This window comes from Propithecus coquereli, unplaced genomic scaffold (assembly GCF_000956105.1).
Source record: "Propithecus coquereli isolate 6110/MARCELLA unplaced genomic scaffold, Pcoq_1.0 Scaffold41, whole genome shotgun sequence".
NCBI classification, from domain to species: domain Eukaryota; kingdom Metazoa; phylum Chordata; class Mammalia; order Primates; family Indriidae; genus Propithecus; species Propithecus coquereli.
The window spans coordinates 7614873-7625778 of record NW_012149841.1 but is presented as its reverse complement, the minus strand read 5'-3'; the positions used below and the strand labels follow the sequence as shown (position 1 = coordinate 7625778).

Here is a 10906-nt window from a genome sequence, read left to right as displayed (position 1 = left end):
ATTCTTCAAAATAAACCACTGTTAACAACCTGTTGCACATTCTTCCCAGTTCGTTACTGGGTTTATGCAAATATATATAAGTGTACGTATATCCAAAATGCCAGACACATTGACCAATATCTTGCTTATTTTCCTTTATATTCATGAACATTTTCTAGTCATTAACTATAGATCTTACACATTATTTTTATTGGCTGCATAGTATTCCACTGCATGGATATATTATATGTCATTCTCCCATTGATAGGCATTTAGGTTGTTTACAACAATCTTGAGAACAATGCAGCAACACACATTCTTATTTATATGTTTTTATGTATCTGTTTTATTATTTCTTGCAGGATGGGTTCGGAAGAGTGGAACTGTTTTTACTCCTGGGACTGGCACACCAGAGTGTATGAGAAGGCCCCATCCTCCAAGCCCCAGCCTTGTCAACATTTTGGCCAGTCTGCTACATACCAAAATGTTAATGTCTTTGAGATTTAATTTGCATTTCCTTGACTACTGGTGAAGTTAAGTATCTTTTCATGTTTTTTTTCCTTCTATTTGTAGAAGCTCTTTATATACATGAGATGTAATGTTTGCCTCTTATAGGTGGGGCAAGTATTTCCTATCACTCTGCTGTTGGCATCTTTTGACTTTGTTTACGGTGTGTTTTAACTATACGTTTTCATTTTTATTGCAGTCAAATACGTTAAATATTTTCTTCCTTCTTTCTAGACTATCTATCTTAAAAAGAACTCCAGTCTGTATTTCCCTCTTGTACTTACATAGTCTTACTTTTTCCATTTGAATCTTAGATACAGACTGCCCGCCCCTCTCCCCCACCCCCGCTTTATTTTTGCATTTGAGTAAGGCAAGGAGCTAGCTTTACTTTTTTCCACTTGAAGAGTCAATTGTTTCCAGAGAGTCAACTGAATTTTAAATTATTTAATCAGTAAAAATTTACATGTTTCAGGAGAGAAGTATGTAGGGACCCAGTGGTCCCTGAGGCTGCACCCAGCAGATCTTTAACTCATGATCTGGAATAAACATATAGAGCTTGCTGCTCTCCAAGTCAGTCATGGGTTGGGCCCTTCTGAATGTGCCTATGTGTGTTATTTGTTTGGGTGTGTGTATGTGTTTTAGTAAAGAAGGGATTGAAAAACTCAAATGGTCTCCTCCTTAAAAAATCACCTCATTTATAAACTAAATCCAGTGTATAACCCTACCCTATATCAGTTCGTCATTAAATTGAAGTGTCCCTCTTAGAAATGTATCTCCCTCTCTGGTCCGTGGTGAGCTCCTTGAGGCTCTGCCCTAACTCACCTCAGTTCTGAACCTATCCAGGGGCTCAGGACACAGTAGATGGATACTTGTCTTGGTCTATCTTGTGTTGCTGTAACAGAATATCACAGGCTGCATAATTTATTTCTCAAATTTCTAGAGGCTGAGAAGTCCAATAGTAAGGTGCTAGCATTTCGTGGGGGCCTTGGTGCTGCATCATCCCATGGCTGGAGGAGTAAGAGCATGAGAGAGCAAGGACTCAAACTTCCAGCTTCAAACACTTTTATTATTGTCATGAATCCATTCATGAGGTTGGAGCCCTTAAGACCTAAACAGCTCCCATTAGGTCCTGCCTCCCAACACTGTTTCATGGGGGATTAAATTTCCAACACGTGCTTTTTTGGGGGGACACATCGAAACCATAGCTGTATTGAACAAAACCTTGGCTTTGAAGCCATCTAAAGATTTGTTTTGTGTGTGTTCACATAATCTGAGTGTTTCAACACTTTTAAGAAGGATTTTCAGGCTTCTCTACAAGCAGACTAAGAACCAGCATTAGCACGTTTTCTCCATGTACAAAGTCTTTTATCTTTCCTCTTGCAAATGAAGGTAACCAATAAATATTTGTTGAATTTTATCATTTGGTTAACCTTCAGATTCAGACTTGTCGGTAATTATTGGCTTGCATTAAAAGCAGGAGATTAGAGATTGAGGTCCAGGAAGGATAACTGATTTGCTCAGACGCATGTAGAGTAACCAGTTCTCCTGTCCCCTGTCCACTTTTTCTGTTATACCTTGTCTCTCAACAAAGGGAAATGGCCCGGTGACAGCCAGAGGACCAGGATAGGACTTTGAAAGGGAACAGCTGGGCCCATCTTGGACGATTTTCACAGTCCAGCCATGAAGATCTGGAGGCCTTAGAAGAACCGATTCAGTGATCTTTGTCTTGAACACATCATCAAGCACTTACTACAAAGAGGCACTGCAAAGGCACTGCAAAGAGGCCGTGCCCTGAGGATCCTCTCTGGAGCAAAACAGACCCAGCCTCTCCTCCTGGAGCTCACAGGTTAGGGAGGGAGACTGAGCCTGTCTTCCACAGTGTCACAGGAAGCAGATATTAAACAGACACCCCCAAGCAGAGATAATTACAAATGGAGGCAAGTGCTCTGCAGGAAAAGCCAGGATTCTTGGAAAGAATAAAGCAGGAGGGCTCGGATTAGATTAGGGGGTTAGGGAAAAGTAGAAGTGGGGGTGTTAAAGGCTTTTGCAAAGGTGAAGTGTTTTACATATGTGTGGGAAATAACAATAATAAAGGTTCTTGGAAGCGCAGCTCATCCTCATTCATGGGCCGCTTCCTAGAACTCTGGGAATCTGTTTCTCTGCCCAGAATTATGTAGGCATCCGGGTCAGGGGTCAGGGCTGGAGAGGCCTTCACAAATGCTAATCCATGAGCGTTTTATGGGTTTCCCCCTGACCTTTTGCACCCCTATCCTTAACTAATTCCAATGCTGAGGTGAATGGGGGAGCATTTCCAATTTGGAGGGAAAGGGGGAGGTGGGGAAGCCTTCCCACTCATTGGGGAGTGGGGCCAGGGTCCCCTCCCCCAAACAAGCCTCAGGAATGTTTTTCAAGGCAAAATCCCACCTCACTGTGTATTGGTTGTGAAGGGGGCTGCCCAGGAGACCCGGGTTGTTCCTGGGGCGTTTTGGAGGCAGGGGCAATAATGTCTGACCCCACCCCTCCAAACACATCCTTAAGCAAGCTTGACCGGAGTGAAGTGAGGATTCCACAGTGGTGGTGGGATGGGAGACGGCAAATGCTACCGCTCGACGGGGGCGTTAACTTGCTGGGAAGAATCTATCATGCTCTGGCCATAATAATTATAGCTGACACTTACTATGGGCTGGGAACTCTTCTAAGCGCTTTCATAACTCTTATTTCTGAAAACAACTAATTCCATTTCACAGTTGAAACTGAGGCACAAAGAGCCTACGTAAGTAGTGATAGCAGCTTTCCTTTTTGCCTGCAACAATTTGGGCTCTTGAGCAGAGGTTTGATCTCCAGGTGTGGACAGCAGTTCCTGCTATGTGCGTCGGATCTGCCTGCCCATAATTCAGAAGGATACTGGCTTCGAAAGGTTAATTTAGGAGCGGTGAGTACGGCTGCAGCGGACGCACGCCCATTCCCCCGGGACCTGAGCCAGACCGCCCTCCTCCGCGCCCCCTGCAGTGGTGAGGACCCATTGACGGTCCCGCGAGGCTGCGGGAGAGCCGCGGAGTGGCCCCACCCCGCGTCCGCGCCAGGACCCGGCTGCTCCGCTTTCTGCTGGGTCTCCGCGAGGTGTCGCCTTCGGCCGAAGAAACCACCGTGGCGCCACCCTCGTAGCCCGCACTTATTTATTTATTTTCAAACAAGGGGGGCGCCCTCTCCTTTTTTCATTTTGAAACTAGAAACATCCATCAGTCTGGTTCCTAAATGGACGCGTCCTCTCCCTGCCATTTTGCGCCCTCAGTCTAGCCTTCCTTCGGGATTACAAACGAGCAACCCCTTTGCACCGCCTTGCACGACGTTGGCCTCGCGCTCAGCTGCGCACGAACGCTGTCAAGGCGGGGGCTGGGTTGGAAGCCTCGGTCTCCCCTCCCCCGGAGCCCTCCGGACATTTTTTTTTAATGCCAAGCAATTGCCAGGCCCCGCAGGGTGGGCGCTGCATTGCACCGCTCGGCGCGCAGCTGGTTCACAGAGTGCACCCGGTGCAAGCCCGGGGGTCCAAAAGGGCGGGAGAAGCACACCCCGGGCTTCCCAGCTTTGCAGGCTCCTCTCTGCAAAGAAAAGCAAGTGGCTTTTGGCGCGAAAGCCTTGGCGCCTCCCCTGATTTTTATGGAAATCAAGAGGGCGGAGTAAAGCCGTTTTCCTCTGCCTTTCTCCCAGCCCCTCGTCTGCGCCACAGCCCCCTCCTCTCCCCGCCCCCCGGGTGTGTCAGATTTTTCAGTTAATAATATCCCCCGAGCTTCAAAGCACAGCCTGTGACAGTCATCTGTCTGGACGCGCTGGGTGGATGCGGGGGGCTCCTGGGAACTGGGTTGGAGCCCAGCGAGCGCTAGCCAGGCGCAAGCGCGCACAGACTGCAGCCACCCGAGGCCCCCCCGCCCCCCGGCCCACCCGGAGACACCCGAGTAGAATCGCCTCTGGATCCCTGGCAGTCGGCGGGAGGTAAGGAGAGGGGTTGCAAACCGCCGGGCGCCCCGGGAGCGGCGAGCGCCGGCGGCAAGGCAAGCCCTGGACGGGATCGCCACTCGCGCACCGGGGCGCCGGAATATGCCCGGGGGACTTTCTGCTTCCGAAATAAAACCATCTCAGGGTTTTCCCTGAAACGCCAGTTCCAGCCCCGAAGGCACCCGAGCTAGAAGAGACCCGCCCTAATCCTTCTGCAGCCCTTGCCAGGGGGTAGTAATGGCTTCTGAGAAAAGAAATTCCCCCTGCTCTAGAAGATTTGTCTGTTTGAGCTGACGGAGAGCCGGTGCGTCCCTACCGTAAGCTGGGGTTCTTCTCCAAAGGGTGTCCCCGGAGGAAGAAGAAGGGTTAGGCGGGGCGAGGCCGCAGCGGTGGTAATCTGGGTCACTGCTACTCCAGCTCGGAGGAGACGCGGCTTCTGCCTGAGACCCTCCCCGCGCGGGCGCCCCTGCACCATTCCTGGGAACCGGGGCTCAGCCTCCCCCTTCCCTTGGAAGAGGACGCTGTTGGGGGTTCGGAAGAGTGGGGGTGGGGTTAGAAGAGGTTCCAAATAAGCTATTGGCAGGAGTATCCCTGCAGCGGTTGAATATAGAGGGACGTCTGCTCACATTTTGTGGGGGCGATTTGTGGATTTGGGTGCCTGTTGTTGGTCTCTGCCTAGAGAAAGGCTTTTTCCGTTTGCAAAGTTTTCTAAATCCCCTGCTATCCTTTGCTCTCCCGAGGTTGCATTTTTACAAAGGGGGGATTGAGGGTACTCGGAATCCCGTACCCGGTAGCTGGGTCGGAGAGCCCTGGGCTTCCTCCGAGCAGCTGGCCCCACACTGGTGCAAGTGGGGTCGTCGGCGTGCTGCTGGAGAGAGCTGGGATTCTGCAGCCTCGAACAGCCCCCTCCCCCAGCCAGAGCCTTGTGTGAATGAAATGGCAGTTTCCAAAGTTGCCGAGCCACGCTACCACCCCCTGCATCTGCATGCCCCCTCCCACCCCCTGTCGTAGACTGCTTGTACACAAAAGGAGGGAGGGAGAGAGGGAGCGAGAGCCAGAACTTCCTTCACCTTCGGGAGCACTGGGCGGAGTGGGGAGCTTGGAGGGGAGATTGGGGGACGGGGCTGGAGGGGGCGCCCGCTGCCTGTCCCCGCCGTCTGCTTCGCTTGCCCACCCTCTCCCGGTGTGTCTGTCGGTTGCAGTGTTGGAGGTTGACGCGGGCCCCCGCCTTCCGCGCCCCCCACGGGAAGGAAGCGCCCCCCGTATTAAAACGAGCGGAGCGGAAAGAAGTCTGCAGTCGCCTGCCGGGAGGCGAGCCGATGCCGAGCTGCTCCGCGTCCACCATGCCGGGGATGATCTGCAAGAACCCAGACCTCGAGTTTGACTCTCTGCAGCCCTGCTTCTACCCGGACGAAGATGACTTCTACTTCGGCGGCCCCGACTCGACCCCCCCAGGGGAGGACATCTGGAAGAAGTTTGAGCTGCTGCCCACGCCCCCGCTGTCGCCCAGCCGTGGCTTCACGGAGCCCAGCCCGCAGTCCTCGTACTGGGCTACCGAGATGTTGCTGACCGAGCACGACGTGTGGGGCAGCCCGGCCGAGGAGGACGCATTCGGCTTGGGGGGACTGGGCGGCTTCACCCAGAACCCGGTCATCCTCCAGGACTGCATGTGGAGCGGCTTCTCAGCCCGCGAGAAGCTGGAGCGCGCCGTGAGCGAGAAGCTGCAGCACGGCCGTGGGTCCTCGGCCGCCGGCTCCGCCGCCCCGGCCCCGGGAACGGGCGCCGCCAGCCCTGCCGGTCGCGGGCACGGCGGGGCTGCGGGAGCCGGCCGCGCCGGGGCCGCCCTGCCCGCCGAGCTGGCCCACCCGGCAGCCGAGTGCGTGGATCCCGCCGTGGTCTTCCCCTTCCCGGTCAACAAGCGGGAGCCGGCGCCCGCGCCCTCCGCCCCGGCCAGTGCCCCGGCGGCGGGCGCTGCGGTCGCTTCGGGGGCGAGTGCGGCCGCTCCAGCCGGAGCCCCGGTGGCCGCCCCTCCGCGCGCAGGCGGCCGCCCGGCCAGCGGCGGCGACCACAAGGCCCTCAGCACCTCCGGAGAGGACACTTTGAGCGACTCAGGTAAAGACCGAGCCCGGCCCCGGCTGCCTCCCTGGGGTACTGGACTCCGGGGGTCTCCGTCCCCTTTGTTAGTGTTCGCGTCTTGGCTTTAGAGAGCATTTTGGACGCAGCGCTGGTGCAGAGAGGTCCTGTTTTCTCCAAGTCTGTCCCCGGGGTAAAGAGGAGAGGCTGAGTGAAAGCTGCTGCAAAGCGGCTGCTCCCCCAAGTCACACCTTCCCTGAAGTTGCTTCCACCCTCTCCTGGGAGCCTTCCTCTGGGCCATCACCGGCCCGCACCCCGTCCCCGACCTCTCTTTTGCCGTGTTGTGCGAGGAATGAAATTGGGAAAAGTTGGTGGCGAAAGTGGGTAGAAGGTTAGGAGGCTGCTGGGTGCATTGCTTGGACAGAAACCTGTTAGCGCCGGGGCGGAAAGGGACTCTCTGTCCCAGGGCAAGTTTGGGGAAAGGCATCCCAAGAAGACACAACAAGGGTTGTGCAAAATCCTATTTAGAGCAGAGGAAGTTTGAGGGAGATTGCACAGAAGGCTAGTGCGGGTTTTCTTTCTTTTTTGTTTTTTCCCATACTTAGCTACCTCCCCCCATCCTCGGTGGGTGGTGGGCTATTTGCTCCTGGTGCGTGGCCAGCAGGCGGCGACATGCGTGGACAGTAAAAGGGCCAAGGATCTCATAGGCTGAGGGTGGTGGAGGTCCCCCTCCCTCCCTCCCTTCAGCAGCTGGCGGCAAGTGCAACAGCAGTTGTGTACATTCTCTAGGGGCCTTCTCTTTCCAGGGTGCAGTGAAAACAGGGTCCAGTTTTGTCTTCTAGCGCGAATTCCAGGGCTAATTTGAGATCCCAGTTGTGTTCTGTATCCTAGTGCCTTTGAAGGTGAAGGTGGGCACTTAGCAGCCTCTCAAGGAATGCACGCATATTGATTAGTTCTATTGTGTGCATTTGTTTGCATCTTTAGCTGAAGGGAAGGGTTAAAACCAAGCCTTTGCCTGGGGCTCTGGAGGTACGACCTCTACCCAAACACTGGAATAGCCCTTGTCCTTGTAGCAGGCAGCTGGGGCCCCCTTGGACCTTGAAAACCAGTGTTTTCAGAATGCCAGTAGATAAAAATCCTAAATTTCCTTTGGGGCTGAGGACAGATCTTTCTGAGGCTCCTGGAAGGAAACTTGGTGATAAGCCTCTAGTTTGAAACGGCTCTGTCCCTTTAATGTCTGTGCCTTGACAGCTTTCGGTGAGGAAGCACTTCCTTCCAACAGCTGTCTTCTTGGCAGAAAACCAAAACATTGGCTTAAAGGGACCCACAGACTGGAACAGCCTCACATTTCGGCTTTAGAACAAATCCCACAATTGTTCAGCTTTCCGGTCCCCTTCAGATCAAACAGAAGATGTGTTTTGATTTTCATGCTTGCATTTTAAACAATAATTTTCTACTCCAGTGTGGTAGTCCATGAAGAGAGGGGAAAAATGCACGCATGATGCTACATGTTTTTGTTGTTGCTGTTATTATTGGTGACTTGGAGAGGAGAGCTGCTCCCATTTGGGGGTTTATACCGACTATGGATCTTAGCTTTGTAGTTAAGATTTGACGGTTGTTAGATAAAAAACTGCTTACTGTATAAGACTCAGGTTGGTGGAAGAAAAGGGACTTTTTTCCCCTCAATTAATTAAATTATTCCTCAAGTTTGTTGAAGGACTTAAAATCAAACACAACCATATGTAAATTGCTAAATGAGGCTCCTAAAATGAGGAGCCTCAATTCTTAAGTGTGGAGATAGAAATGTAAATAATCTACAGGGCAGACTGGTGATTATGGTAACAGCTACCATTTACTGAGCTGCTAGGCACTGCTGTATGTTCAGTCTACATATTATCTATCAAAGTGGTATTAATATTATCGCTGTTTAATAGCTGAGGAAACTGAGGCATAGAAAGGTTGAATAACTTGCCCAGGGTCATGCAACTAGTCTGCCATACAGCCAGGATTCTTTCTGTCTGACCCCAAAGCCCAGGTTCTTTCTATTCTACCACCTGCTAAAGTCGAGTGGAGACTGAAAGCTTAGCAGGAGTATGGGGAAGGACAGAGTATTTCCAGATATATTTAATTTAAAGAGATCTGAAACAAATACATTTCTGTCTACATCTGCATTGATGGACCCATCGCAATAGCAAGCTGTGTCAGGGCCTGCTGGAAGAGACATAGCCATGTTAACATGGATAGATTTCGTGACTTTCATTCTCATGTGTCTCACATGAGAGTAACTCCCATCTTTTGCTCACAGATGATGAAGATGACGAAGAGGAAGACGAAGAGGAGGAAATTGATGTGGTCACTGTGGAGAAGCGGCGCTCCTCCTCCAACAGCAAGGCTGTCACCACATTCACCATCACCATGCGTCCCAAGAATGCACTGGGCCCCGGGAGGGCTCAGTCCAGCGAGCTGATCCTGAAACGATGCCTCCCCATCCACCAGCAGCACAACTATGCCGCCCCCTCTCCCTATGTGGAGAGCGAGGAGGCACCGCCCCAAAAGAAAATTAAGAGCGAGGTGTCCCCACGTCCCCTCAAGAGCATCATCCCCCCAAAGGCTAAGAGCTTGAGCCCCCGCAACTCTGACTCGGAGGACAGCGAGCGTCGCCGCAACCACAACATCCTGGAGCGCCAGCGCCGCAACGACCTGCGGTCCAGCTTCCTCACGCTCAGGGACCACGTGCCGGAGCTGGTGAAGAACGAGAAGGCCGCCAAGGTGGTCATTTTGAAAAAGGCCACCGAGTATGTCCACTCCCTTCAGGCCGAAGAGCAGCAGCTTTTGCAGGAAAAGGAAAAATTGCAGGCGAGACAGCAGCAGTTGCTCAAGAAAATTGAACACGCTCGGACTTGCTAAACGCTTCTCAAAACTGGACAGTCACTGCCACTTTGCACATTTTGATTTTTTTTTTTTTTTAAACAAACATTGTGTTGACATTAAGAATGTTGGTTTACTTTCAGATCGATCCCCTGTCGAGTTTGGCCCTGGGTGGGGAGCAGGACCACCCGAGTGGGGTTCTGGCAGGACCTCGGAGAGCCTGCGTCTCGGGATGCTGGTGGCCCTGCGGCCTCCTCCACCTCGCCTCCGGGACAGCGGTGGGAGTTCATGACAGTTGGGAGCCTCTGGGGCTGTTGAAGTCACCTTGTTTGTTCCAAGTTATAAACCACAGAAAGTCATTCCTTCTTTTTAAAATGGTGCTTACGTTCCAGCAGATGCCACGTAAGGGGGTTGCCACTGGACACCCCTGGGGAACATTTCTGTAAATACCATTGACACACCCGCCTTTTGTATGCGTCCTGGGTCATGAGAGGTGGCTTTTGCGGCCAGTATTAGACTGGAAGTTCATACCTAAGTACTGTAATAATACCTCAATGTTTGAGGAGCATGTTTTGTATACAAATATATTGTTAATCTCTGTTATGTACTGTACTAATTCTTACACTGCCTGTATACTTTAGTATGATGCTGATACATAACTAAATTTGATACTTATATTTTCGTATGAAAATGAGTTGTGAAAGTTTTGAGTAGATATTACTTTATCACTTTTTGAACTAAGAAACTTTTGTAAAGAAATTTACTATATATATATGCCTTTTTCCTAGCCTGTTTCTTCCTGTTAATGTATTTGTTCATGTTTGGTGCATAGAACTGGGTAAATGCAAAGTTCTGTGTTTAATTTCTTCAAAATGTATATATTTAGTGCTGCATCTTATAGCACTTTGAAATACCTCATGTTTATGAAAATAAATAGCAATTAAATGATGCAACTCAACTTTTTCCTTAATAGCACTAAACTATTCCTTAAGCAGCAACCATAAATAATCCATAACATAGAGAAAATTAGTTCCCACAGTTAGCCCTTCTATATCTGTGCGGTCCTTTTATGTCTATACAATCTGGGTTGGGGGGATGGGTTGCATTTGGGTGGAAGAGACTGAGTTTGGGGAGGTTAAGAATAATTCTCCGGCATTACACAGAAGAGAGACGTTATTAACGACTCTTTGCATTGTGTAATAACAATAGCGCTCAATAGTTTACAAAACACTTTTATATATGTTGGCCCTTCAGTGAAATTAAGCTGGAACATCATCAGATCAACCCTTTGGAATGAGAAGTAAAATCAGACATAGGGTGTTTAACTTGTCTGTTTTTGGCATTGTTAGTATTTATCCCATTGGCAGAAAGTTTTATATTTTGGTGGAGAGCATAGTTTGTCTCCAAGGAGAATTCATTCTTAAAAATTTACTAGGACTAGCGCAAGATTCAAGGCTAAGCATCATAGCAGGATAAAAAGATGAAA

At 50.7% G+C, this 10906-nt stretch overlaps 1 protein-coding gene across 2 annotated transcripts; it reads left to right on the top strand.

The window, feature by feature from the left end:
- Window positions 1-4173: 4173 nt before the first annotated feature.
- On the top strand, window positions 4174-10366 carry MYCN (v-myc avian myelocytomatosis viral oncogene neuroblastoma derived homolog). Of its 2 annotated transcripts, none has more exons than XM_012653070.1 (3): window positions 4174-4476; window positions 5682-6591; window positions 8858-10366. In XM_012653070.1, the coding sequence occupies exons 2-3, from the start codon at window positions 5799-5801 to the stop codon at window positions 9457-9459; spliced, it is 1395 nt and encodes a 464-aa protein (XP_012508524.1). In that variant the 5' UTR covers window positions 4174-4476; window positions 5682-5798; the 3' UTR covers window positions 9460-10366. The 2 variants fall into 2 exon arrangements, with proteins under 2 accessions (XP_012508524.1, XP_012508525.1); XM_012653071.1 differs by having other exon boundaries at window positions 4174-4783.
- Window positions 10367-10906: the final 540 nt, after the last annotated feature.

Bases quoted from the DNA above. Each gene is read 5' to 3' on its own strand.
- MYCN (XM_012653070.1), top strand. From the start codon at position 5,799: ATGCCGAGCTGCTCCGCGTCCACCATGCCGGGGATGATCTGCAAGAAC. The intron at 6,592-8,857 runs GTAAAGACCGAG...TTTTGCTCACAG, and splicing joins GGACACTTTGAGCGACTCAG to ATGATGAAGATGACGAAGAG.